We start from the raw sequence: 27,508 nt of genomic DNA on the forward strand, positions 1-27,508 counted from the left end.
AACAGGGTGGGGGAGGAGAAGGAAGAGAAAACATGAGGAGACAGTAAGAGATTGATGAAGATAATGATGAATGGGGTGTGGTGGATGAAGGAGCAGGTGAGAGGGATGGGATGCAAGTGTGACAGTAAGACAGGAAGGTGGGATATGAAGGGCAATGAAGAAGCATAGGAAAGAGGGATGGGAGGTGGTGGGTGATGGAGGAGAACAATAATGAGGGATAGGACATAATGTAGGATGCAGGAGCACAAGAGGGCAGGAGGGGACATGGTGGATGATGGAGGAACATGGGATGGCAGGGAGGGATGGGACACAGCGGGTAACAGCACACTCTGGAAATATGGAAGGAGGGATGGGATGTGAAAAGGGTGGAGGAGAACAGGGAGGGATGGGAGGTGGTGGGTGATGGTGGAGCACAAGAAGGGATAGACATGATGGAGGATGCGGGAGCACAGGAAGGAAGGACAGGACATGGTGGTCGGTGGACCACAGAAAGGAAGACGGGACCTGGTGGGTGATGGAGGAGGATGGCAGGGAGGGATGGGACAGTGGGTGACAGGAACACTGGAGGGATGGGTAACCAACGGGGGAGCAGCGGAATGAGGAATGGGACATGAAAGATGGAGCCACACAGGAAAAGGGATGGGATATGGTGAGTGATGGAGCATGGGAAGGAGGAATGCGATGAATGGGTGGTGGAGGAGCTGGGGTTGGGTTAGGTAGGTGATGAAAGAGTAGAATAAAGAGAGATGGGACATGGTGGGCAACAGAAGAGCACATTAAGAAATAAAGGAATGTGATTGAGGATGGTGGATAAGAAGGAAGGACGGGACACCGGGGATCAAAAAGCAGGGATGAAAGGGATGTTGGAGCAAAAGAGGGAGGGGAGCATCATGGCAGGCGATGGAGGACCTCAGGGAGGGACAATTTAATGTGGTGAGCCTGGAGGAGGCTGGGACCTGCTGGTGATAAGGGACACAATGCCAAGAAGTTGTGGGCAGTGATGGGAAAGGGGAAGCGGGGTTGGTGTGCAGGCTGGGCCGAGCTGCTGGACAGGATGGGACGGGACACGGGAGGCATGAGACACACCAGCATCACAAGAACAGTGCAGAGCCGAGAGGAACCGGGTGTGAGGTGACAGCCCTGGCAGTGAGGCCATGGAGGACCCAACGGCGATGGCAAGGAGCCCTGGCCGCATGGCACAGTCAGAGTCAGCACACAGGGATGGTGTTGGAGAGAGACAGGTGGGTGAGGAGAGGATGGGACGTTGTGTGTGGGCTGGGCAGCTGGCATGATGGCAGGGACAGGGGGACAGGATCTAGATGCATCTCCCCACCCATGGGTGCCCCAACTGCCGGTTCCCCAGACAGGAGAGGCATCACGGTCCCCCCACCACAGCATGGGAAGGCAGCACTGAAGGCGGGGGTGAGGGGTTGCAGTCATCACACGACAAGTAGGCATGGTCCAGGGGTGCAGGATGGGGCGGGCAGGGGGCCCGTCATCGGGGCAGGAGGTGCCCTTCATGCGACCTTGGCATGGGCTGGCCAGAAGAAGCAGGAGGACAGGGCAGGGGCTTTGCCCAGAGCACCTCGGGCTTCGCCGCAGGCCGGGCTCTGGCACATGGGGAGGACAGGGGCAGAGGCTGCGCGGGGGCCGGGGCTGAATCAACCACCTCCACGCTTCACGGGAATTTTCCCCATCGCCTTTGCAAATTCCGTGCCGGCCTCGGCTCAACCCCTGGCCCCCCGGGAAACGCCCAGCACCGCTATTTACAGAGTAAGACAGAACTGACCGGTAGTACAAATAATTAAAAGGCAGTTGTAAAAATGAGAAACCACATTCCAAAAGTAGAGAGTCTTTTAAAAAAAAAGAAACAACCAAAACCAAAACCCCTGTTATCAATGAAAATGCTAAAAACCACCCCGAAAGGATCTATGTACAGCAGCAGGTTGCCTGCCGCAGTGCTGCGCCTGCCGGGGCGCGGGGACCCCACATCCCCCCCGTGGCAGGCGGGGATGCTGCCTGGCCCCGGCTGCTGGTGAGGGCGGCAATGCCCGCCCCATGCATCCCGCACCCGGGTGACGAGGGTCCCGTGGGGCCAGATGGGCGCCGCAGGAGCGAAAGGCCATCGGTGCTGGGCCTGCTGGGCCCTGACTGATGCTGGTGTGTCCGCAGACACAGGCAGTGAGCGGCCGTCGCCGAGATGCTGATGGAGGCTGCGACGTGGCAGTGATGCAGCTCGGCTGCTGCGGGCAGCGCGGGGCTGGACGGGAGGGGGCAGCAGCTTCGGCAGCAGGAGCATTTTCTAAGCGAAGCTGCAAGATGACAGCAATGCGCAGAGGCCCTGGAGCTGCATACGCGGCCCCAGAGTGATGCGCAGAGCCCCTCGGGCAGCGTCCGGAGCCCCTGGAGCAGTGTACGTGGACTCAGAGCAACGCACGGAGCCCCTGGAGCAGCGTATGGAGCCCCGGAGCAACGCACGGAGCCCCTGGAGCAATCTATAGAACCCCCAGAGCAATGTACGCAGCCCTTGAGCAACGCACGGAGCCCCTGGAGCAATCTATAGAACCCCCAGAGCAATGTACGCAGCCCCTGAGCAACACACAGAGCCCCTGGAGCCGCGGGCAGCGGCAGGCAGCTCCATCTGGGTGAATCCCTGCCTGGCCCCTGGAAAATTGGCCAGGCCTCCGAAATTGCTGTTATCTCCTGGGGCTGCTCAGAGGCACCGACGCTGCTCCGCACGAGGCTGGGGCACAGGCCCCCCAGCCCCAGGAGCTCTGCACGGCCGCGGGGGCTGCGGCTGCTGCCCCGCTCCCTGCCCGGGTAAGGCTTTTTCTGGTGGTGACCGAAGGACGCTGAGCGCGGCGGGCCAGGCTGCAGCCTCCCAACCCACAATCTCTTAATCCAATTGGTGCATCTCCAATGTAGCTCATTTCGGTATTTTTAAAATGCACTTGGTTTTACATTGCAGGCTGTCCGGAGTTGGGCAGAGCCAAAAGTGGAGGAAAAAAAAAAAAAGGAAAAGAAAAAAAAAAAAAAAAGAACTATGTATATTCAGCACTTGGAGGAGCAAATAACTACAAGTGGCCGCAGGCAGGGAGGTCGGTGTGATGCGGGGGTCACCGCAGCCGTGGCCCCTCGGGACGGCGGCACACACGAGCGTGCGCACGCACACGCAGGCACACGCCGTCTCTCCTCGCGCTGCGCGCCCAGCAACCCCGTCTCGGCAGCTGGAGGAGCCGGGGGGACCCCCAAACCCTTCCCAGCAGTGACGGACCTCAGCAGCCCCCCCAGAGCAGAGGGGTGGCCAGGGAAGGCCCCCACAGCCAGCCCAGCCTGGGTGACCGCAGGGACCCTCCCCGTCCCCTTCCTGCTTGGGGAAGCACGTGTGGCCCCACGGCTGATGCAACCGTGCCACAATCGGCGCTGGCGGGGAGGCGCTGGAGCTTGGGCAGCGCTGGCAGCGGCCGCGGGGGCCGGAGCCAGCACCCTCCACCCGCGGGGGCCAACACGGCATCGCGCCTCCGTCCATCGCATCTGTACGGCGTCCCTGCCGCGCTCTGCCCCAGCCCTGCCCTATGTACATGAGCAGCCTCCCCCTGCTGCTCTCCCCTTCTCGGGGCCCCGGCGAGCCCTCGGCACGGCGGGGTCTCAGCTGACATTCCCGGGGCGGTGGGCACTCGTGAGGACCCCCCCCCAGTGCCGGCTCCGAGGGAGCAGATCTCCGTGCAGGCGGGAGGTGATGCAGTCACCCCGGCAGGATGTCCGTCGCCGGCTCCACATCTGCTTCGTAAGCGTCCCCGGGGGTGAGGGGACGATTAGGAGACAGATGCGCCCATGGGACCCCCATGGGGCGTCAGCGCGGACGCCGTTCCGGCAGGAGAGTGGATAGCAGGCACGCTGCGTCCCCCGGCCCCCCGTCCTCACTCACTCGAGGCCCCCGGCTTCTCCTCTGCCCTGGGGGGGTCTGCGGGGTGCAGTTTGCACTTGGAGGGGGAATGGCGGACGGTGGAGCGGGACGGCCGGGCAAAGCAGGAGGTGAGGGACTGGGAGCTGCAGTCACACGCCGTGTCCTGCAAAGATAGACAGGGCACAGGGGGGTTAGAGGGGTCGGGCACCCCGTGCCCCGCCACAGCGGGACACCCCGGGGGACACCCTGCCTTGTTACCTCGCTGGCTATGGCCGAGATGAGGTCAGGGTCCCGCAGGGCTGCGTCCTTACTCCCCTGGCCGGGGGACGAGGGCTTGGGGTCCTCGCAGCTGCTCTGCTTGAGGACTTTCTTGTTCAAGATGCGGGAGATGTTCTCAGATGGGTGGTGGGTGGCTGGGCTAGGGTGCTCGGCTCTCTTGCTGCCCTCCTCCCCCGTGGTCTCCTTCTTTTCCGGGGGGGCGGTGGGGCTCTGCGCCCGCCCGCAGACATTCCTGAAGAACTCCTGCACGAGGCCGTACTTGGGTGCTTCAGGCTTGGCCCGGCTGCTCTCAGGGCAGCCTGGCTTCCAGATGGACTCGGTGCTGCCCGTGTGCTCCACCACGCTGAACAAGCTGGACAAGCCGTCGTTGATGTTGCTGAGGACGGGGCTGTCACGGGTGGTGGTGGAGCGGGCCCAGGCAGAGCCGTTCTGCTTGCTCTGGTGCAGGTTCCAGAGGCTTCTGTCCTTGGAGGCGTCCAGCTTGGAGGAAGACCTCCTCTGAAGCTTTGGAGAGCCATATTTTGGGGAGCAGCACGGCCGCTCTATCCTGGAGTGGACCTTATCCAGGGAGGAGGAGATCTGCTTGCTGCGCACGGACACAAGGGCGGAGCTGCGGGGGGACCAGCTCTTGCCATGCACGCCGCTGCCGCGCGGCAGGTCGGTCTGCAGGCCGACGCTCACCGTCTGGATGGTCTGCGTCCCCACGTGGGCCAGCCCCACGGTCTGGCTGGAGGTGCTTTTCACCTTCCTCTCCAGCGAGCTGGAGCGGATGGCCTGCCGCACGCAGTTGGTGATCTCCTTCATGTCGTCGCTCATGTTGCCGGAGATCTCCAGGTCATGCAGCGATGGGGGAAAGCGGGGCACCGGCGAGACTGCGCTCTCCACTGTGCTGCCATCCAGCAGCTCCCGCTGCTGCTTGGAGAAGTTGCACAGCCACTGGCTGTAGGTGCTCTCAGCGCTGGCTGATTCCTCCGGCTCCTTCGGCTTGGCCATAGTGAACAAGAAACCGGGTTCAATCATGATCTTCCCCTCCTTGTTGTGCACCAGAGGTGCCTCCAGCCGCCGCACCACCGGCGGGCTGTAGTAGATGCGGATCCCCGTCTTGTCGGGTGCCGTGTAGCTCCTCTGCATTTGCTTCTGGGCTGGATCATGCCCGGAGAGGCTGCTTGCCCGTGAGTAGTCCCAGGAGGAGATGCCCAGCTTCTCCTTGGCCAGGCTGTCGGGGGCAGGTTGCTCAATATTCACATATGTACAGTTTGAGGGAGGAACGCCGGCGCTGTCCCGGATCCCGTTGGGCAGCAGCTGAGTGGCTGCAGATGCCTTTTTGCCACGGGAATGGTCGTCCAGCCCCGGCGTGGTCTTTCCAGGGAGGTAGGGAGAACAGTCGAGCAAGCTTTCAAACTCTGACATGGAGGAAACGGACTTGGTCCTGTGGGAAAAGAGAGGATGGGGCTCACAAGGGGACAGGGCAGTGGGCTGAGGGCAGCTGGAAGCACCCTTCTGCTCCTCATGGAAGCCCTTGGCTCCAGGACAACCCTGGGCCATGGACAGCCCAGGACAGCCCCGTGCAAGCTCCTCCATGCCCCAGGGACAATGGATGCACCAGTGCACTCACCTTTTGAGGTTGGTTCCCTTGGCTTCTGCTTCAGAGATTGTCTCTTTGTCTGTGATTTTTTCATTGAGAGCCTAGGAGGACACAGAAGAAAAGCTCTGGTGTCAGCAAGCACAGGACCACAGGACACAGATGGGCTGGAGCAGGGGCTGGACCCTGCTCCTCTCCAGCACCTTACCCCCATGCACCCACACTTGGCATCCCATTCCCAGGGCTACACAAGGCTGCTTGTGCCCACATCTATTTTAAATGAACTTTTTATAACCCCACTGAAGCCCTTGGGGTTCAGCCATGCTCTTCACCCTCTCCTCCCCAGCCCCTGGTGCTGCCCCTTGCAACTTCATTTGCTGTTCAAGGGGTTGCAATTTGGGGTTCACACAACCTCCCATCTCACACTTCGCATAGACCTGAGCCCAACGAGCACCCCAAGAGCCCTTCACCTTCTCTTGCCCACCTCTTTCCAGTTGCTGCTGTGCTTCTCCATTTCAGAGTGCTTCAATGCCCATGGGTTGGCTCCTTTCTGCAACTGGAGAATGTGTTGGTCACTCAAAGTGCGCAACATGTGCCCCACTGGGCAAGCGACAGAGGCTGGAAGACATGTTCATGATTGGGGGACACCATACCTGGTTGATTTTGTTCTGCAGGTCCTTTGCTTGCTGCTCTGCTTGCTGCTGCTCCTCCTTGAAGCGGGCCAGCAGCTCCACCTTCTCCTGGTTCCAGTTCTTCTCACTGATCTGCAGCTGCTTGGTGAGGTCCATGACGGCGCTGTAGGACTCAGCTAGGAGATGCTGGTGCTCCTCACGCTCCCTCTTCAACGCCACCTTCCAGTCGGGCAGCGCACGCTCTGCGATCCCTTTGCCTGCCTTCGACTCCAGCTGCGGGGACACGTTGGTGGCTGTAGGTGACCCGTGGCTCCAGTGTGGTGCTGAACATCCCCAGCAAAGGGACAAGGCTCTGGGCATCCCGGTTCCCAGTGCAGGTCCCGTGCTGCCCAGGTTGGGCGATGTGCGTGTCCCCAAGGCCGTGTCGCACAGCACGGCTCACCTGCGGGCACAGCCGAGCCACAGCCGGCCCTGGCTTGCGGCCACATCGCGCCAGACGGCCCGGCAGACGGTCACCCAGTGGGACGCGGGCTGAACGTCCTGCCTGCTGGACCCGGCTCCGAGGGACAGGCAGCATCGCCTGCCAGGCTGGCAGAGCAGAGCCCCAGGATGCTGCTGCTCCTGGCAGCAAGGCACCTGAAACTGGGGTGCTGCTACCATGGCAGCTCCGGTCTCTTTTACTGAGGAGAGAGGGAAACTGGGGACTCCTGCTGAGCTCTGCCTAGAGCAATCCTGCCTGGGCAGCGCTGGCACTGCCCCGGGGAGCGGAGCTGATGTATGGCCACGGGCTGCTGCCAGCAAGGTGTCAGGGAGCTGAAAACCCCGGCCACCGCAAGGCTGAGGGACCGACAGGACTGCTGCTGTGGGCAGGAGCTTCCCCCAGCGCCAAGGCTGCCCTCCCTCCGCCTCCTGCCCTTGCCGCAGCCGTTACATCTCTCCTGCAGCATCCACAGGGGTGCAGAGCACCCATCCCTGCTGTGACAGGGAGGAGAGGAGGGCTCTGATGCCCCTTCCCAGCTACCCAGCCCAGGGAGGGATGCTCAGCCCCAGCACCATCCTGCCCACCCCAGACAAACCCAGCAGAGCAACACAGAGCATCCTCCACTGCTCCGCACTCAGATTTTCCTGCCAGCCCAGTTGCTATGGAAACACGCCTGCCGGAGCGGCTGCTAATTGAGATTCCCACAGTGCCACCCTGCCTCCCAGCCCTGCCCGACAGCCAGCGCTTGGCACACAGCGGAGGCAGCCCCCCAGCCCCACGTAAGCCCCACCAGGCAAGGGGGAGCCCCACCAGCCCGCAGGGTGCCCGGGGCTCCCACCTGGGCGATGTGGCACTTGAGCTCGGCGCGCTCCATTTCCCAGGCAGCCTTGGCTTTGGTGAACTGCTGCTGCAGCTCGCTGGCACCGCGCCGCTCCTCCCGCAGCTCCGTGCACAGCTCCTTCAGGGTCACCTTCATGTCTGCCAGCGTCTTGATGCACTCGTTGGGCTGCGGATGGGGAATCGGGGGTGAGCGAGGGGGTTGGGGTCCCATGTTAGAGAGGACCCAACAGGGTGGGATCCCATGGGGGCTGCATCCCAGCCCCGCAGGTTGCCCACCCCTGGGGTGAGGGACAGGAGGTGCCACCAAGGCAGGACCCCACTCACCGTGTTGGGGGTCCAGGCATCCCCAGTGCATGTCTTGTTGTCTGCCTGCTGCTGCGGGCTCAGCTCCTCCTCCTCCAGCAGCAGGTACAGCTCCTTCATGCTGTTCACCTGTGGGAGACACCACGGCCAGGGTGATGAGAGGACCCATGGCCAGGGATGGGGGACACCCGAGCAGCGCCGGGTGGGACACGTAGGCACAAGGGACAGCCAACAGTGTGCTCCCCACTCTACAGCAGCCAAGGTGCGAGCTTCTCAGCCCACAGTACCTCCAAAAAGTCCTCGCCCTCGCTGTGCACCATCTTGCCCTGGCGCCAGCGCTTGAGGAACCACTTGAGCTTCATGAAGAGCAGGAGGAAGCTCTGCCTGAACTGCTGCGACTCCTGCACCAGCAGGTTCTTCTCCTGGCTCCAGAACTTCTGCTCCAGCCGCCTCTGCAGGTTCAGGCTCTGCAGTTCGAACTCCCGCCTCAGCAATGCTTTCTGGTGGTCCTCCTTCAGCTGCGGAGAGATGGGTGGGCTCGGAGACAGGGGCTGGCAGCAGCGCTGCAGTGGGGTCTGGGCTGCGCCTGGTGCCACACCCAGGTTTAACGCTGCTGCAACACCCTGGCAGCGGGCTGGGGACAGCGGGGCCATCAAGGCATCGCCATGGGTGGAAGCCCTGCAGGGCTGCATGCCCACATGCAAGGAGTGTGCTCAACCCCTGCGCCCCTTGAAGACGGGACACGCTGAGTGCGATCCCAGGTGACACCCAGGTCCCCAAGCGGGTCATCAGCCTGGGGCTGCAGGTGGCACGGCCGTGGGTGTGGGGACACCTGTCTCCCAGGGATCAGGGCTGCTGCTGACTCACTTGGCAGATCTTCTGTGAGAAGTTCTCCACCTCGTCCTTCCTCAGCTGCCTCTCCTGCGAGAGCTGCTCCTGCAGTCCCCGCAGGCTCTCGTTGGCCTCCGACAGCACCAGCTGCAGCTCCTTCATCTGCAACAGCCCAGGCAGGCGATGGGGATGGTGCGCCGCGCCTGGCCGTGGCCCCCCGCGTCCCTCCCCGACGGGGCTCTGCGGCTTCCCTTCTCCTTGGGCTCACCCCCACTCCCGCAACCCCCTCCCCAACCCCCCTGGCCGAGGGGACGCAGCTCCCCACCCACATCGTACCTCGGTGGCGTAGGAGTCGTTCTCCTCAGGCCGACAGGTTTTGTAGCTCCGGGGATGCGCGGGGTCCGTGTCCTTGACGTGGGGGATGCGGTAAGGGTCGGCGTCCCTAAAATCAGGCTGCTGCATGCGTGGGCAAGTTAATGAGAACAAACCAAAAGAGCGGGAAGAAAAAAAAGCCAGAAAACAAAACAATGGGTCTCCGAAACAGTAAAGAACTACAAGACAACAAAAAGGATGAGGAGGAGAAGGAGCTTCATCACCATGGCGGGAGACAATGCGGAAACCAAAAGGAAACACAGGATGAGGAGACACGTGGCCTGGATTGTTTGGGGGAAGGGGAAAAAAGAGAGAAAGAGGGAAAAAATGTGCAAACACCAGTTACGGTGCCATGCAGTGACTGGGGGAGACTGGGACCTGGGGCTGGTGGGACCACATGCAGAAAAATAGGACTCTGAACAAGCGAGTGTGCTCCAGGAAGGGGCTGGTGCTGCGGCCCCAACCGCTGCTGAACACGCCTGGCCCCCGGCATGAGCTGGGTCCCCCGGAGAGGAGGGGGATGGCAGGGCTGCTCCGAAGGTGCTCCCCATTGGATGCAGATTTGCCCTGGAGCCTTTGTTCTCCCAGTTACCCTGCTGGGGTACCACTGGGGGCTGAGGCTTCTTGCAGCCGGGGTCCCCATAGTTTGGGGTGCTTTTGGGAGGCTGCAGGCTGCCCTCCTCCCCCCCCAGCTCATCCCCAGTAAACACGGAACTTCCCAGCTGGGGACGCGGGGCTGAGCTGGGGGCAGGCAGCCAAAACGCTGGCCCCTGCTAAGGTGGGATGGCACCAGAGAGCCCCCAGCTGCAGCCCCAGTACGACCAGCCCATGCTGGGATGCACTGGGATGTGCCGGGATGCCCATCGCCTCCTGCCCTGGGCACACTCTGTTGAAGCAGAGTCCTACCTTGTCCCCGGTGCCACTGGCATGCAGCGAGGTGTTAGTTTGGGTTTTGCTCTGGAGAGGCAGGAGGGAGGTTACGCTGGGGGTCAGTCAGGGTTTGCTCCGTTAAAGCGGGAGGAAACGGGGCGGCAAATAAAGCGGCAGCTGCTGCGGGGGACGTGGGAAGAAGCCCGTACCTGGAAGTCAGAGGCATGCTCCTTCTGCAGCCCCTCTTTGGTGGCATCGTGGCTGCTGGAGAAGAGGAAAGAGTCCGTGTGCTCCCTGAGGCCCCCGGTGAGGTGGTCCACCTTCCTCGCAAAGCAGCCCAGGTCCTGCTGGAGCACGCCCAGCCGCATGAGCAGCACGTTCATCAGCTTGGCGTCGCTGGGGCTCTCTCCACCGCTACCCACCGCCTCGCCCAGCAGCCCACCCGCGCACTCGTTGTCCAAGCACGCCTTCAGGCCGGAGGTGAAGCCGTTGGCATCCGAAATCAAGACGTCGATCGCTTTGCTGACAAGCGCTGCCTGGTCCCGGATGCCCAGCAAGGTCTCCAAGTCCTTGGGCTTGAGCAGCTTGGCGAGACCATCGGGTACCTTCCCACCGGCCGGCACCCTGTCCTGCCCGTCGGCTTCGCTGCTGCCCATCCCGTCCCTCCAGCCGGTGGTGGGGATGCACTGCGCCGAGTCGCCGGCCTCGGCGTCGGTCTCCAGCATGGGCCGGGTGGTCTGGCAGGAGGCCAGGTCGCAGCGCTGGAGGTTGGAGAGCAGCACGCGGTTCTCGTACTGCAGCTTCTTCACCTTGCCGCTCAGCTCGCTGATCTGCACCTTGGCTGTGGCCAGCTCCTCCTGCGAGGGCTCGCTGACCACCGAGCAGCTGTCCTCCGACAGCGTCACGTCCAGCTCGTGGTCCGACTTGTATTTGCTCAGCTCGTTCAGGAGGAGCTTGTTCTGGTCCTCCAGCTCCAGCAGCGAGCGCCTCAGCAGCTCGGCCTCCTCCTCCACGAACTGCAGGTGCCGGCGCAGCTCCGCCACCGTGTCCCCTGCGTCTCCGCAGCCCGAGATGCCCGCCAGGAACCGTACGTCCTGCCCTGGCAGCTCTCTGTCCCCCTGGCCCTTCATGTCATCCATCTCGGCCCGCAGCCCACGGTTTTCCACCTCCAGCTCCACTATCCTCCGGCTGAGGATGTTGGCTTCCTCCTCCACCAGCTTGAGGTGGACTTTCAGCTCGGCTTCCCGGGAATGGGGAGAGTCAGCCAGCTCCTCCACAGAGAGGGAGCTGTCGAGGTCCCCGTAGAGGGACCGGTACTTCAGCAGCTCCTCCTTCATGCCGTCATTCTCCTTGGCCAGCTTGGTCAGCTTCTTGCACATCAGGGCCGACTCCTCCTTGGCGAAATGCAGCTGGCACTTCAGGTCCGCGCTGTCCTCCTGGGGACCGAGAGGGCACAGGCATTAGAAATATGGTCCCATGTGGCTCTGAGCGAGCCCTGGGGACATGCCACCCTCCCATCCTGGTGATCCTGGGGGAGCCACAGCCCCTGTTCATGGAGGGGGAAAAAAAATTTCCAGATCCATCCTGGAGGCTTCAGGGAGAGCCTGGAACCAGGGCAGGGTGCCTGGGCAAGGAACCCACAGCTCGGCTCTGAGGAAGGACATGGAGTCACGGGGGGTTGTGGGGCCAGCCCCACTGCAGCCCAGTCCGCCATGGGGAGGAGGGGGAGGGAAAGCTGTCAGGCTCTGCAGGGCGAAATGAAAGCCCCCAGTGAGGTTTCCTCCCAAAAGCTGGCAAGTGCTGAAACAGCTGGCGCTGCTGCCGCTGCAAGCCCCTCGCCGGGGCTCTGCTCCCCCCGCTCAGCCCCAAACGCTCTGTCGCAGGGTGGAGAAGCAGTGGTTTCGCCTGGAAACCTCCTCACGTCCCAGCCCTCGCCCCAGCACTCGTCCTCGCTGCCACCACCTTGCCAGGAAACAGAAAACCCAGCAAACCCCTCGCATGAGCTCACTCGTCCCTTCCCAAGCCCCTTTGCTTCTCGGGACTGTTTCCCCACGTGTTTTTTTTTTTAAATTTAGTTAGGCTCTCGGCTGTTTGCCCAGACGGACCGTTTCTCTGCTTTGGAAAGCTTTTTGGAAGGAGGACCAGGATTTCCTGACATCCAGCTCGCCACTTCCCATGCCGCGGGGTCACTCGAGTGCTCCGAGCTCCGGCGCGGTGACTGCCAGGAGGGGACCTGCCGGGCTGGGACCCTCGCCCCGCGGCACCCGCTGGAGCCCTGGATGGGTGCTGCAGGTGGCCGAGCCCTTTGGCCGGGTGGCTGCTGGCCCCGGTAGCCCTCTGCCTGGCTGAACCCATCCTCCTTCCTTGGCTGGCAGAAACAAGCAGCCCCCCTCTTTGGGTGCTCCTGACCCCCCAAACCCCTCTGGCTCACACCCCTCCAAACCCCACAGCACCCATTTACTCTGCAGACTTCCCAGGCTGCCTATATCAGGAGCAGGGGGGATGGGGGGAGGTCCTGTGAATTTGGGGTGCTGTTTCATTCCCCAAACGCCTTGCTGTGACCACAGGGACCAGCCCAGCACGCTTGCGTGCGGAGACGCAGCCTTGCTAAGGCGCATTAAAGCTGTGCCCCCCCAATTAGCTGCGGAGATCAGGGGAGGGCCAGCGCGGGCAGCTCTCAGACATGACCTCAGTTCCTGTTTTTCCAGGGGAAAAAAAACCAAAAAAACAACCCAGCAGCCTGGTGTGTCCCTCTGCCCCTTAGCATGACTGGAGGAACACACACGCTCCCCAAAACCACCTCGAGTGCTCCTGGGGTCTGGAGCAGACCTCAGGGTTGAGTCTGTCCCACCCAGCTCCGTTTCGGGTGAGTGCCCATCATCGCCCAGCCGGGCAGGAAAGGGGCCCAGGAAGCCACCCGTGAGTCATGAGCATCTGCGCCCACGGGGCCACGGCTGCGCGGGAGAGGGAGAGCCTGGGGGAGCCACGTCCAGGGGTGTCTGCACCCGAGGAAGCCCAGGGTTTGCTTCCCAGCACTGGAACATCGGTCCCACCACAGAGCCGGGGCCGCACCCAGCCCCACGGCCCCAGACTGAGGGGTCTCAGCTCTGCGGGGGTGTGGGAAGCAGAGGGGCGGGTTTATTGCAGCCCAGGGCTGGGGTTTGCTTCCTGCCCCGGGAGGAGGCAGAGGAGGGGCTGTAATTCAGCCTCGGAAGGGGGGCATTGGAGGGGACAGCCCGCTCGGTTTGGGGTACAGACGGGTGCAGGCGCAAAGCCACGGTCTGCCCTTTGGGGAAATGGGGGGCAGGACTCCGGGACCATCAGCTGGCCTGAAAGGGCTCTCAAGGATGGAGATGATGGAAGGGGAAGGTCTTTGAGGGCCAGCAATGGCACAGGTCACCCTGAAACCCTCGGGGTCCCCGCCATGAGATGCTCTCAGCAGCGCGTGGCAGGAGCGGCTTTACAGAGCCTCCTTCCCTGCCCCGGCTTTCGGGGAGCAGATCTACTCCCCAAAATAAACCTCTCAGGTCTTTTGCCTCCGAAAGAGGATTTTTCCAGTATTAAAACACTTGCATTTCTATTCCTGCCACAGCAGCTCTGCCCCTCCGAGCCCCCGTAACAGCATTAGCGAGTCACAGCAGCTCAGTCCAACAGCAAGTGACAGCTGAAATCCCGCTGCCGCCGCCAAATCCCCGCTCCGCCACTCTGCCCCAGCAGCCTGGCGCAGGGCAGGGACAGCGCTGCCTCCAGTCGTTCCCCACGGGGACCCTAGCTCTCCTAGACCCCTCCCAGGCAAGGCTCCTGCAAGAACCGCAGCCCCAGAGCAGGAGCAGCTTTGCGACGTGAAAGCCAAAGTCCTTCAGCTCCTCACTGCAGCCCTGACGCACGGAAAGGGTTAAAGCTACCAGCCGGCCACTGGTGCTGCTGACAAATGAGACAAGGGAGGTGGAGGACAATGAGGATGGCCCAGCACATTAATCCCTCCCTTATGCAGGGTCTCTGCGAGGTGATGGCGCTGCCATGCCCAGGTTTCCTTCTAGGTCAGGCCTAGTCTCTGGCTGGTACCACGACCTGAGGTGCTGGTGGGCCACCATCGCGTGCCCCGGTGTCAATACCTGCACTGACGGTTTCTTCTCGGTCTTCCCGATGGAGCGAGACCCCCGCTTCTTCAGGGAATTCTGCAGAGAGAAGAGAGAGTTGTTACCCGCAGCGACAGTACAGCATCCCGGCACGGACAAGCAGACGCAGCACGGATGGACATCAACACCGACATCTCCAGGTGCTTGTGAACGCCAGGAAAGCACCAGAGCCCCAGTGGGCTGAGGCCCTTTGCTGTGGGGGAGCTGGGCTGGCAAGCATCATATCATGAGATCTGGCCAGAAATTCCCCCTGCAGGCAAGGGAGCAGCGAGAGAGCAGGAAATGAGCCGTGGAGAGGCTGAGTCATGATCCCATCAGCGCTGGATGGAGTGGGGAATCCAACCCTCAGGCCAAGGGACGGCTCTAGAGGCATCCCAGTGTGGGAGCAGCAGATGGTGATGTTCCCCATCGCCTCCTCCCCAAGCAAGGGACATGTCCTGGTCTCTCAGCTATAGGGATGGCTTCTCAGCAGGACGATGCTGACTCTGCCCCCGGGGTTTCTGGGGACACAAGGGACGATGTCCAGGTTAGCGGGGACAGAGATGGGGAGGCCAGACAGAGGAATAAGGGAGACTGGAAGGTGGGGGAAAAGTGAGTGTCCAGAGCAAGGCCTCTTATCTGGGGAAGGAACCTGGGGGAAAACCCTGAAGAACATCCACGCAGCCCCCCATGAGCACTGGCCGATCCATGCAGCCGGCCTGGACCTATTTCCAAGCTGGTGCTGAGGCCCAGCAGCCAAAGAAAGCAGCTGTGAAATGTAAGCTGCTGCCCGTGCCAAGGTGCTGGGCTCCAGGCTTTCCTATTAAGGCTACGACCATCGCTGGAGCTGCTGCTGCTGCAGAGCCTCTCCCGGGGACTGGCGGTGCCACGTCGGCATCCCTCGTCCCCACCGTGCTGGGGACCAGGCTGGCAAAGGGCACCGCCAGGCCCCGAGCAGCCCCAGGCTCAGCGCCCCGGGTCGGACGGCGGTTTGGGTGCATCCTCGGGGTGGCAGTGGTCTCATCACGGCCCAGCTCAACGTGGCGGACTTGGCACAGGGTACCTGGACCGGTCCCACTTTTCTCCTGCCCCCCAGGAGATGCTGCGGAGGGGCAGAGCTGGAGGGGCAAACGCAGTTGCCGTTGGGGACGATCTGCCCAGCCCGACAATTATCCAGTTATGGGAGAAACCTCTTGGAAGGGAGAAATAATCAGCCCTGAGGGCTGAGCCCAGCCCTGCGCAAGCCTCTGCTCCGCGTTTGCTTGGCTGCTAACAAGCTCTGCCACGCTCTGTGCCCTGCAGCAGCAGGGAGGAGGTGGAGGAGGGCTGGTAACTCACTCGTTTGTCTAATTAGTGCTCTGCAATCACTGAATAACCCCAATGCCCTTGCTAGCCTGGGGACACGCCATCCGGAGCTCAGGGAGCTGTGTTCCGAGCTATGCTGGGTCTCGTGCCAGCCGGCAGTGTCCCCTTCGAACCCACGCAGCTGCAGAGGGGCCGTGTCTCGTCCCACGCTCTTTTGCCAGGGCAGGGCAGCAGCTGGCACCCAGCTCTCCCTGCGCGCTGACCACACAACCATTTTCTCCGCCTGTTTTTCAAGCGAGAGCGTCCTCCAGTCCGGCTCCCGCTGCTGCCATTTGCTGTTAATCAGCAGGGAAACCCATTTCATGCCTGTCAGCGCAGGCTGCGCAGCGGAGGGACAAGACATCCCGTCTGGGGTGACGCTGCGCCGTGCCACCCTGAGAGGTGGCTGCAGAGGGGACAGGGGCGACCGTGGCTGGGCCCTGTGGCTTGCCAGGAGCTGGCCCCAGAGATCCCAAGCCGTGTGCTGGCTCCGTGCCCTTCTGCATAGGGATGCACGGCATTGTGTCCCCGTCCTGGGTGGGAGCAGAGCAGTGCCACGGCACGTCTTCTCCCACGCGCTGCCCCGACGGCTCAGCCAGCGACGCTTCCCGAGGCTCCCCGGGGACCAGAGGCATCCCGGGCAGTAGGGAAGTGGGTTAGGAGTGCTGCAATGGATCACAAGCCCATGCTGCCACTGGGATGCCTTTTCTGTCACCAAGGATGGCACTGCTCCTGGCCTGGAGCTGGTCCCAAACCTGGCATGGCACGGAGTGCCCTGGACCCTTGTGTACAGGTACAGGTGCAGCACACGGCTTCCCAGGACACAGACGGGACCACGCACCCCGCCTGGCTCCTCAGCACTGCTGGGACACTGCCGGGACACTGCTGGGACACTGCCGGGACATCACTGCCATGTAGCCCCGCAGCTCGGCCCAGTTTGAACCAGCAGCATGCGGTCAGGATACGGCCAGCACTGGGCACCGCACTAGGGACGCAGCGGACTCCACGCATCGTGCAGAGCTTTGGCCAGTGGGAGCTGGGCACGGCTGAGGTGGCCAGGCTGAGCAAGTGGCCAAGGACGTGCAAAGTGGCAAGGGGGATATCCCATATCCCACTCTGGGATGGGACAGAGCCACCCCGTGCCCGCAGGGTGGGACAAAGCAAGCCTTGCCGAGAGCAGGCGCTGCTCAGGTTTCTCGACCATCTGCAATACGGTTTGGGTTTCAGCCATGTGATGGGGGATCCCACAGCGCAGGGCCAGGACACCTGCTACGGGCAGAGCCTTGGGGACACCTCCCGGTCCCCGCACCCACGTCCCCCTCACCTCTCGGAGTTTGTCCATCTCGTTCTGCACCACCTGCTTGGCCAGCTCCGTCTCGATGAGCCGCTGGCGCAGGTCCTCGTTCTCCTCCTCCAGCTTGATCCTCTTCTTCTCCACCGCCTCCAGCTCATTGTGGAGCCGCATGGAGACGTCCTTGGCCACCTTGGGGACACAACAGGGCTGTCATCAGGCTGGGCGCAGCGTGCGTGGGGCTGAGACCCCAGTGCCTGGGCACCTCCAGTCCTCATGCAGAGATCAGCAGGCTGTTACCGAGACCCTTCGGAGCAGACACCGTGCTGGGTGGCACCCTGGCCCCTGCATGTGTCCCCTTGACTGCATGCTGTGACCGCTGTTCCCTCGTCACCAGCTGCCAGGCTGCCCTGCATCCCCATCCCCTGGCCAAACCCTGCCTTCCCCAGCCCTAACGTGGTGCTGTGGGATGCTCATTGCCTTTTCATACTTTTGTCCCATGCTGTGGAGCTGGAAAAGCCCCCACAAGGCTGGAAAAGCCCCCACAAGGCTGGAAAAGCTGGCGGGCAGCACCAAAGCAGCCTCTCGCCGCGGGCAGCAGCTGTGCCGGCCGGGAGAAAGGCGAGCTGCTGCATCACGTTATGGAAAAAAACAGCAGCTGTCCCCAGGGTGAAAGGTCCCTGTCCATCCCCTGGAGCCCCCCTCTCCAGATCACTGCAAGGGAGCAGCCCTCAGCGTAAAGGGAGCTTAACAGCATGAAGTGTTTGCTCCTGCACCTGCAAGAAGGGGAAAATTGCCCCAGATCCCCCTGGTCCCCAGCCCAGCCCGGGGTACCAGTGCTGCGGAGGCAGTTTTCTGCTCAGAAATGCAAGTTACCCCCGGAGCCATCTCCGGCTGCCACCGCACCTCCCTCCTGGCAGCGGCCCCGTTGCCAAGAGCCCTCAGCAAACACTCACCGGCTCCGCGGCTCCTCGAGGGCCGGCGGCTGGCGCGGGCGAGGCAATGTCACCCCGCAGAAATCCCCGCGTCCCTGCCCCAGCCTGGCATGCAGCGCTGCCCGGGGCTCTGCGAGGTTCTCCCGACAGCCGAGGAGCAGCTCCCAGGTCCCCAGGGGCCCGGTTCCCCCGCTCCCTCCCTGTGCGCTCGTGCTGCTCCAGCCCACGGCGCTGGCCTCGTCCCGTCCTCAGGGGTGCAGGATAAGGGAGCTGGGCCCTGGGTCTCGTGGCCGGGCTGCACAGGATGAACCTCGCATATGGCACTGCAAGACCGCCATCCTCGGGCAACGCTGGCCCCTCTCCACCCACAGACGTCACAAAACATCCCCACGGCCAGATCACCCGTGATCCAAAAGTGCTGCTCCCCACTTTTCGTCTCGCCACTGCGAGCAGAAAATCGTGATGCCCCCCATTAAAGGGCTGCACTCCATAAACAGCACAACCCCACAGAGCTCCCTGCATCTCACCATCCCCCGCCATCCCCTCACCTCCACATCTCACCAAAAACCACTCCGGGGGACCTGGGGACAGCCCGGATGGGGACGTCACCCTCCTGGCCTCACCTTGACGTCCTGCTCGAGGCTGTGGATGAGCTCGCCGTCCACCTGGCCCGTCTGCGCCACGCGCAGGCTGCGGCGCTCGGCCTTGCGCAGCCGGTACTGCAGGATGCGGCAGGTCTTGCTGGCCTGGTCCAGCTGCTGCCGGAGCTCCTGCAGCTGGTAGACGTCCTCCTCCATGTAGACATCCCGCATCTCCAGCATCTCGGCGCGCAGCTCCTCGATCTCATCCTGTGGGGAGATGGGTGTTGTTAGAGGGGATGGACCCCACATCCTGCTCTCCCCTCTTTTCCCCCCAGGGCACCTCCCCACCATGGTTCCCCTGCCCTCCTCCATCCCACAAGCTGTTTTCACAACCTTCAACCCCTCGGGTCAAGCTCCATCCTTGCAGGAAAAGGGCTCAGGGCCAGCTGGGCACCATCACCCACCACTGAGCCAGCCACCCAAGGGGGGACAGCCAACACGGGCGCCTATAAATATTTGTGGTAAAAGAAAGAGGAAGGTGGGGGAGGGAGAGGATTCGCTGCAAGAGCAGCCCAGGCGGCAGCCGCGGCGAGAAAAATGTAGGTCGCCTTTGGAAAAGATGTGTCAGGGAGGCAGGCGAGGGAAGGAGGAGGCAGCAGGCGAGGACAGCGAGGCAATGCGGGGACACGAGCAAGATGCCACCAGCCCTGGGGACCAGAGGTGGCCCCTCATTTTGCCATCAAGCAGCAATCGCCGGGCTGGGTTCCCCTTCCACCCCTTCCTGGTCTCCTCAGCTCTCACAGTGACAAACCTCCCCCAGCCCTGCAGAGCCTCTGGCACAGGGCCACCACGTTGCTGTCACAGCAGGACCAGGGGTGATGTCCCGCTGGCACCAGCACCAACCCAAATCCTCCTCCGGGTCTGCGGCACGTGGATGCTGTGGGACCCCCTGCAACAGCCGCAGCCCCAGTGCCACCGTCCTGTCCAGCGCAGAGCCACTGGGGATGCTCAAGGACTGTCCCCTGCGGTCCCAAAGCTCTTTTCACATCCCCACGAGCACGGTCTCAGCCCAAATCTTCCAAGAAAACGCTCCAGCCGTTGCGCTGACTGTTCTCCTCTTCGACAAGACCCCGTGGACTCGGTATGGTCCTGGGAAGGCACTGAGCATCTGCTTTCCTGCCAAAAAAGCACCCGCCACTAAACACCTCCCATCGCTGCCAAACACAATTGCCACTTGCGAATACACTGCGGCACGGCCCGGGAACGGACAAGATGAGGGTTCAGCAGAGGCAGCGGGGCCACACAGCCCCGTTCCACCCCTGGCAGAGGGGGACAGGACCCCAATGCTCCCGGCACCGCCTGTGACAGCGACCCACAGCCTGAGGCAGCAGCACCGCGCCAGCTCTGCCAGGCGCTGGCACGCTCACCGCCGCGCTCGCCTGGCCCGGACAAAGCCCCAGCTGCAAGAATTCACCCAAAAGGCGAAGCAGAGGCTGGGGAGGGGGGGTGGCAGCTGCGGGGACAAGTCACAGTCGCTCACTGTTGGCTTTAAACACTACGTGATAAATAGGGAACGTCAAGTAGACAATCATGGATTATCTCCCGGCCGGGGCGGCTGGAGCCCAGCAGCACCATGGCCACGGTGTCCTGCCACCCTCTGCCGCTCTGCTTCTGGTTTATGGGATCTGTTCCTTGGGAGCTTTAGAATCACAGGATGGTTTGGGTCGGAAGGGACCATTAAAGGCCACCCAGTCCAACCCCCCTGCAAGGAGCAGGGACATCTCCAACCAGATCAGGTTGCTCAGAGCCCCGGCCAACCTGGCCTGGAATGTTTCCAGGGATGAGGCATCCACCAACCTGTTTTTTAACCTTTCATGGGAAAAAATGCATTATACATCGCAAGTGAGGAGGTGCTCTGCAACGGGGTGGTGGAAAACAACCTTTCACCACCGAACTCATGGAATTGTGGCTTGAATACGATCGCAGAGGCACACGGGGCTGCCTGTATCCTGCTCTGGCGCTGACCGTACCAGCTCCCGTTCGCCACGCAGCTTCCCCCGGCAGCAGCCGAGCAGGGCAGGGAGCAGGGCCCTTGGAAAAAACCCAACCAAACATTACATCTGCTGGAAGGAAGCCTGGCCTTGCCGTGCGAAGAGCTCCTGCTTGTTTATACCTCAGGTTGTAGCAACCGTTGTTTTAGGGGGAGACCGTGTCCGGCGCAAGCGTGCTTCTCCGGGGAGTGGGGCTGGGGGGGTTTGAAGCAGGGTTGGCACTGGGAGGGCTGGGAAAGCGATGCCTCCCTTTGCTCCAGCTGCAGGAATTCACCCACACCCCATAACACCAGTAAACCATTCCAGTGGCCGCAGCCCTGCAGTCGCACAGCCCGCCCCGAGCTTGCCCCTCGGAGACGAGCCGTGCCGCTAAGCCGCAGTAACTGGATTAGGACCGGAGAGCGGCAACATGCCAGCAAACTGGAAGAGAGCTTAGGATGGCAAAGCTGACCCCGTCCGCAGGCGGAACAGCCCCGCAGCCTCTGGAGGCAGCGCGCGGGGTGCGCAGAGATCCCCTGCCAGCTTTAGGGGTCCGCAACAGCCGCCCAGCCTCACCCTCTGCATCCGCACGTTTTCTGGAGTTGATGCCCAACTTGGCAAAATGAAAACAAACAATCCATTTGGATAAAGGGGAGAGCAGAGCCAGGAGTGGGGAGGAACCCCATAGAAACATCCCAAATTCAGGGGTGGCCTTGCAAGCACCCTCAGCGATGCTAAATAAAGTGTGAAACAGAGACAAGGTGGTCAACTCTGAGGATGAAATAAATGACTTCTTTCCAACACAACTGCCCATGGGGGCTGCCAGGCTTGATCACTCATCCCAAAAATAAAAAGGCACCACCTGTACGTGGAGTCACAGCCTCCAAGCACCGTGGGCTGCTTGCTCCCCCCATCCTCTGGGATTATCCACCACTGCATCCATGCTCACCCCATCCCTGCAGCAGCAAAGATTTCCTGGTGGTTTTACACTTGAAATCACCCGTCTTGGAAAAGATGCTGGGGATCTGCCCTCCAGGAAGGCTTGTTTCAACACCCAAGGGAGGACAGCAGAAGCAAACACCCCACTCGTGTTTGCAGGAGCCAGATTACACCCATGGAGGAACCCAAGAGACAACACGCACCTTCAGCCTTCCCTGAGCAAACCTCGGAGACGCTGTCTCTCCCTGGGGAGATTATTAAGGAAAGTAAGAAACGGCAAGGTGGGATGCAAACTGGATGCAAACTGCCTGGTTCCAGTTCAGAAAAAAAAAAACCCCACGCGTTTTCAGAGCAGGAGAAGGTAACAGCTACAGCCGTGTCCGCTGGCAGGACATCAGCTCCTCCAGGATGGGCAGGACCTGGAAGGGGCTGAGCTTTAGGGTGATGGTCCTGAATGGCGGCACGGCAGGAGGGGGGCCAGTGGAGATCATAGAATCATGGAATGGTTTGGGTTGGAAGGGACCTTCAAAGCCCACCCAGTCCAACCCCTCTGCAAGGAGCTCATCTCTAACCAGATCAGGTTGCTCACAGCCCCAGCCAACCTGGCCTGGAATGTTTCCAGGGATGGGGCATCCACCACCTCTCTGGGCAACCTGGGACAGTGCTCTACAACCCTCTCAAAACACAGATCAGACCCATGGTGAGCTGTGACAGAAGAGTTAAACCCTTGGATCTCCTGCCCAAGGGGAGTTATGCGCTGGCTTAGGCGCAAGTGTGGACCAGACCAGGAGACTCGTGCTGTGCAACGCTCACAGCTCCTCCGCGGGATCCACTATCTTTCAGAAGCGGAAAGCAGCAATGGATACAAAACAGCATCACGCAAAGAACGACACGGCTGGCTGCCGGGCGGCTGGTGGCACATACACCCTCAGCTTTGGCAGCCCCAGGCTCTGGGGCGCAGCCAAGCACCAGCCGCCCGCCCGCAGGGGACAAGCAGCCTTTTGGGAAGCGCAGCCCCGCCTGCGTTCGTACCCTCCGCCTGCACCCCCAAACCTCAGCCCGAGATGCAAAGGAGGAGAAAGGCTGGAAGTTGCCTGTGTGTTTGGCATCGACGCCTTTGTGCGGAGCTCTGGGCCGCATCGGCGGCGGGGTGCGCCCGCAGGGGACCCTGCGATCCCTCGTGCGAAGATGGGGATTACCGTCCAGGAGCAACACGCACCGCTTCCTCCGAGATTACAGGACAAAAGCAGCAGCTTTCAATTAACTCTGAGCCCTCGCCAGACAGAAGAGGGAATTGTGCTAGAAATTGCTAGGAAAAAAAAAGTAAAATCAGAGGGGATTGCTAAGGGGAATTGAGTGGGGTCCCCAGGCACGTCCCCTGCCAGCAAGAGGGTCCCAGCAGGGTCACCCCAAGCCTGCACTGGGGTGCGATGGGGCAAAGGGTGGGTAAGGGACACCCATGTATCACACACTGGGATGTCTTCGGTGCAGCTCTGGCAGTAAACATCGGCCGTCCTTCCCTGCACGTCAGGCTGGAGCTGAGCGCAGCAGCCTGCACGCTGCACCCCGCTGCGCCCTGCCCCTGGCCGGCACGCCAGCTCCCGCTCAGCGGAGAGCACGGCACGTCGGCGAGGGGAAAAATCAACGTTTCTCAGCTTTACACCTGCCCCCATAAATTAACAGGCAAACAGCTGGGGGCTCTCTGCGGCGCAAATCACATCGTGCAGCATCCAAAAAAGCAAGAGGCTGCAGAGCCCCTTCCAGGGCGGCTGGTGGTGGGGGGCTACATGGCAGAGCCCTGCACCCCCGCCCTGCCTGCGGTCACCGGGACCCCTGGGCACCCCTGCCCCTGGGGCTGGGCAGGATCTGAGCAGTGGCAGAGCTGGGACCCAGAACCAACGGGGCCACCCAAATGCAGCCCCGGGTGCACCCACGGGACGCTCTCAGGGAGGTGGCACGCATCAGTTCCCCCTGGCTCGGGGAAACGAGGCACCCACCCACCCACCCAACGCTGGGAACCCAACCCACTCCGCAGCGCTGGGAAACGCAGGCAAACCCCGAGGGACGCGGGGTGACGCGGGGCAGGGGGGCAGGCAGGACCGCGCTCCCGGCGTGACGTGGCTCTCGCCTAAGCCCCTTCCCGCGGAGACGAAAGGGTTTGCAGGCATCCCCTCCCCTCGCTCCAAACCCTCTCCCGTGCCCACTCTTTGTCTGCCCGTCCCTCCGCAGCTGCTGCCGTATCGCATCTCACATTTTCCAGCCCGCCGAGCAGGGCCGGGAGCTGCTCTCCATCGCACGGCTCAGCAACAGCGAGATGGGGCGAGGACACCCGAGACGCCTCCTCCCTTTGCCTGCACGTGAGAAACGGCTCTTTTGGGGGGAAAAGCTTGAAACAACCCATTTATGGGGGGTCACAGCGGGTGCACGCACCGGAGAGCGGGGGTAAGAGGAGACACGGCCCACCCCGTACACCCAGAGAGGGAGGAGGAAGGCAGAGCCTTGCAAAAAATCTGGGTGGCGAAGAGAAATGGGTGAAGTGTGCTTAAAGACGTGGATTTTATGATGGCAGCTGAGGAAAAGACGCAACGTGAGCTGGCACCGCTACAGAAAGCTGCGACGTGCTCCCCTGGGAAGCTCCCAAACCCAGCGTGCAGCACACAGGCATAGTAGCACAACGCGTGTCTGGCCCGTGCCAAAATGTCACCAAAACCCTCCCATCCCCCAAAAGCCTCGTTCCTCTTTAAAACCAGAGCAGGTTGTACCCAGATCCGATGAATAAATACCGAAATATTCATTTGCAGCTATTTGGGTGAGTCCTAGGAAATAAGTCACCTCTGACAAGTCTGATCCATCCGGACGCGAGGGCAGGGGAGCTGCCGAGGTCAGGGGCCACCTCCGCGGGGTCCCTGCACGCTGCCCTCCAACCCGGCCTGCACGGCAGCGTGGGTGGTGCTGATGGGTTTATTTTTGCCATAAGGCTCCAAATCCCAGAATTTTTAGCAGAGACTGCACAAGCCAGCACCCTGCCGCAGCCCAGCCCAGTTTTCCGCTGCTTGCTGAAAAACCGGGCAAAACTTCCATCTTTTCTGGTTTTTTTTTTTGAGCTCAAGGTGCAGTGTGTCCGGCTGAGGCTCCTGCCCAGCTGGAGCCAGGGTACCAGCCCCACGGTCTCCTGCTCAGGCGTCAGGAGAAGCGAGCTACACCACCAAAACACGGTTGTAAGCAGCATGCACACCTCAGGGAGGGGTGAGCAGAGCGGCCCACGCGCTGGCACGGACGCGGACAGGAGATGCTGTGGTGGAGAAGGGAGGACGCCAGCAGCATCCCCTCTCGGCGTACGCCTCGGGTGGCCGGGGGATTTGAGTTGTCACCCCTCGTGGCGGGTAGAATACCCACCACCCCGCACGCCTGCAGCTTGCTGGGAAGAAGATCACATGGAAACTGAGGAAGCCGTGGCACGGTCCTGGAAACCGGAGGGGCCTCATCTGTATTTTTCCAGCTCTCAGTAAATCAAAGCCCTTAAGCTCTTGCTGCTAATTCTGGCAGGAGTTGGGACACCAGCTGTGAACCGAGGCTTCGCTAATGGACAAAGGGCCTGACTGAGCATCTTCCAGCCGTCACCCAACGCCCAGCTCCCACCTCGTAGCTACAACCCCGACGCATTTACAAACTTTGCCACCTGTGGCAGAGAACTGGCCTGATTTCCACCCCCTGAAATCTGAAGAGCGGCCAGCGAGATGCGGTGCCCGCCCCTGAACCCCCCCGGCAGGCGGGCGCGCGAGCATCTCACCCGCAGCTCCACCCTGAAGAAGAGCAGCGGGTGCGAAGAGCCTGCAGCCCACGGGGACGTGGCACCCAGCGGGGGTTTGCGCCCGCCTGCAGCAGGCAGCACCTGCCACGGCGCAGCAGGTCCACGCGTGAGCAGAGGGAGAACAGCTCTGTGCCCCCCTGCCCTGGGGCACGTCTCTCCCTGGCTTCACCACGCGCCCGCGAAACAGGCGGCCATGTCACACGCCCGGAAAAAGGCCCCGGGGACCACGGGAACCAGCGGAAAGAAGCGAGCTGGAAAATCTCCCCAGGGTCTGGCAGCGTCAGCAGACAGGGAGGGCAGTGGGCAGCATCCCACCCCGTGCCCAACCGCGCAGGGTCACGCTGTGCCACGCTGCGCTCTGGGATGCCAAACCGGGCTGAGCCAAACTGTGCCGTGCTCTGCCGTGCCAAGCTGGGCTGAGCGCAGACGTGCCATGCTGAGCTGGGCCTGGCTGAGCTGTGCCAGCCCAGGCAGGCCATGCCCAGCTGAGTCATGCCAGGCTAAGCTGGTCCATGTTGTGCCAAGGCGTGCCCCGTGCCAAAGCATGCCATGTTAGACTGAGCCAAGCAGCACCTAGCCGTGCCACACCATGCTTGGCCATGCCCAGCCGGGCTTTGCCGTGCTGAGACTGGCCAGGTTTTGGGCGCAGCTGGGCCATGCTGTGCCAAGCTGAGCTTTGCCCGATGTCCAGCTGGGCCATGCCAGGCTTAGGGAAGCCATGTCCTACGTCCAGCCATGCTACATTGTGCCGAGCTGAGCCAAGCCCAGCTATAGCATGCCAAGCCATCCCCAGCTGTATTGTGCCGTCCTAAGCTGAGCCCAGCTATACTGTGCCAGGCACGTCCAGTGATCCCATGCTGGGCTGAGCCATGCTGAGACCTACACCCAGCCATACTGAACCCAACTGAGCCAGGCCAAGCTATGCTCAGCGATGTCATGCCAGGCTGAGCTGAGCTGTACCCTGTGCCTAGCCATGCCCAGGGTACTGTGCTGTGCTGTACCTGAGGATGCTGTGCCACGCCAAGTCACGCTTTGGGATGCCATGCCGTTCCCAGGGATGCCATGCCATGCCATGCCATGCTATTGCCCAGGGATGCTGTGCCATGGTAAGCTATGTCCTGGGATGCCCCCTGTGCCCAGAGATGCTGAGCTATGCTATGCCCAGGGATGCTGCTCCGTGCCACGCCATGCCCTGGGACACTGTGTTGTGCCCAGGCATGCTGAGCCACCCTGGGATACCACGCTGTGTCATGCCATTGCTCAGAGATGCCATGCCATGCTGTGCCATCCCCAGAGATGCCGCACCATGCTGACCCTTGCCCTGGGATGCTGTCTTGTGTCCAGGGATGCTAAACCATGCCAACTCTTGCCCTGGGATGCCACATCATGCCATGCTATGGCCAGGAATGCCGTGCCACGCTGAGAGATGCTGAACCACGCTATGACCAGGGAGGCTAGGTCATGCTGACCCTTGCCCTGAGATGGCACACCACGCCATGCTATGGCCCGGGATGCCGTGCCACGCTGAGCCATGCCCTGGGATGCCAAACCACACTACGGCCAGGGGATGCTGAGCCTTGCTGACCCTTGCCCGGGGATGCCGTGCCATGCCCTGGGACCACACCGCAGTGCCCACCTTGAGATAGTCGTTCTCGGAGCGCAGGTCCTCCAGCTCGCGGAGCAGCCCGTCGGTGCCGGCATCCAGCAGCTCCTCGGTGAGGTCGGAGAAGGCCAGCGAGGTGCTGAGCTGCAGGCGGCTGCTGGCCATGGAGGCGGCCGAGGGCTCCTCGGGCAGCGGTGAGGCCTCGCCGGCCGAGGGCGGGGGCGGCGGGGCGCTGCCCGGGGACTCCCCGTCGCTGCCGCTGAGCCCCAGCTCCAGCGAGAGCAGCTTGGCCTCCTCGGAGGCGCTGCAGTCCGACACCTCCGAGCTGCTGTCGGTCAGGCCGGCCCCCGGCACCGGTCCCGCTCCGGGTCCCGGTCCCGGTCCCGGTCCCGGTCCCGGCCGCCGCGCCCCGCTCGCCGCCGTCTCCGCCCCGCGGCACCGCCCCTTCACCCGCACCGCTCCGCGCCCCGCCGGCCCCTTCCCGCCGGCCCGGGCCGCCGCCGCCGCCGCCGCTCGTTTCTCGGGCCGGCCCTCCTTGCCGCCGCCCGCCCGCCGCGGGTGCCCGCCGCCCACCGCCAGCCGCGGGGCCGCGCCCGGGTGCCCCCCCCCGCCGCCACCGCGCCGGCTCTTGGCCAGCGACCAGCCCGGCACCTCCTTGGGGCGGGCGGGCGACGGCGCCCGCTGCGGCTTCTTCTTCTTCTCCGGGAGCGGCGGCGGTGGCGGCGCGGGGGGGCCCGGCTCCGCCGGCGCGGCCTCCAT

The 27,508-nt window shown here is 62.5% G+C and overlaps 1 protein-coding gene across 2 annotated transcripts; it reads right to left on the reverse strand.

Moving 5' to 3' along the window:
• Nucleotides 1–1,971: 1,971 nt before the first annotated feature.
• Nucleotides 1,972–27,508, reverse strand: MTCL2 (microtubule crosslinking factor 2). Of its 2 annotated transcripts, none has more exons than XM_086760521.1 (16): nt 26,783–27,508; nt 18,409–18,633; nt 16,884–17,042; nt 14,213–14,275; nt 10,307–11,533; nt 9,192–9,311; nt 8,892–9,017; nt 8,312–8,542; nt 8,046–8,153; nt 7,720–7,887; nt 6,422–6,673; nt 6,253–6,324; nt 5,802–5,872; nt 4,166–5,615; nt 3,929–4,070; nt 1,972–2,969 (listed from the first exon to the last, which is right to left on the reverse strand). In XM_086760521.1, exons 1-16 carry the CDS (start codon nt 27,506–27,508, stop codon nt 2,941–2,943), a joined length of 5,169 nt encoding a protein of 1,722 aa, XP_086616647.1. In that variant the 3' UTR covers nt 1,972–2,940. The 2 variants fall into 2 exon arrangements, with proteins under 2 accessions (XP_086616647.1, XP_086616648.1); XM_086760522.1 differs by having other exon boundaries at nt 9,192–9,308; nt 26,783–27,061.

Source organism: Chlamydotis macqueenii, chromosome 16 (assembly GCF_036417535.1).
Source record: "Chlamydotis macqueenii isolate bChlMac1 chromosome 16, bChlMac1.mat, whole genome shotgun sequence".
NCBI lineage: Eukaryota > Metazoa > Chordata > Aves > Otidiformes > Otididae > Chlamydotis > Chlamydotis macqueenii.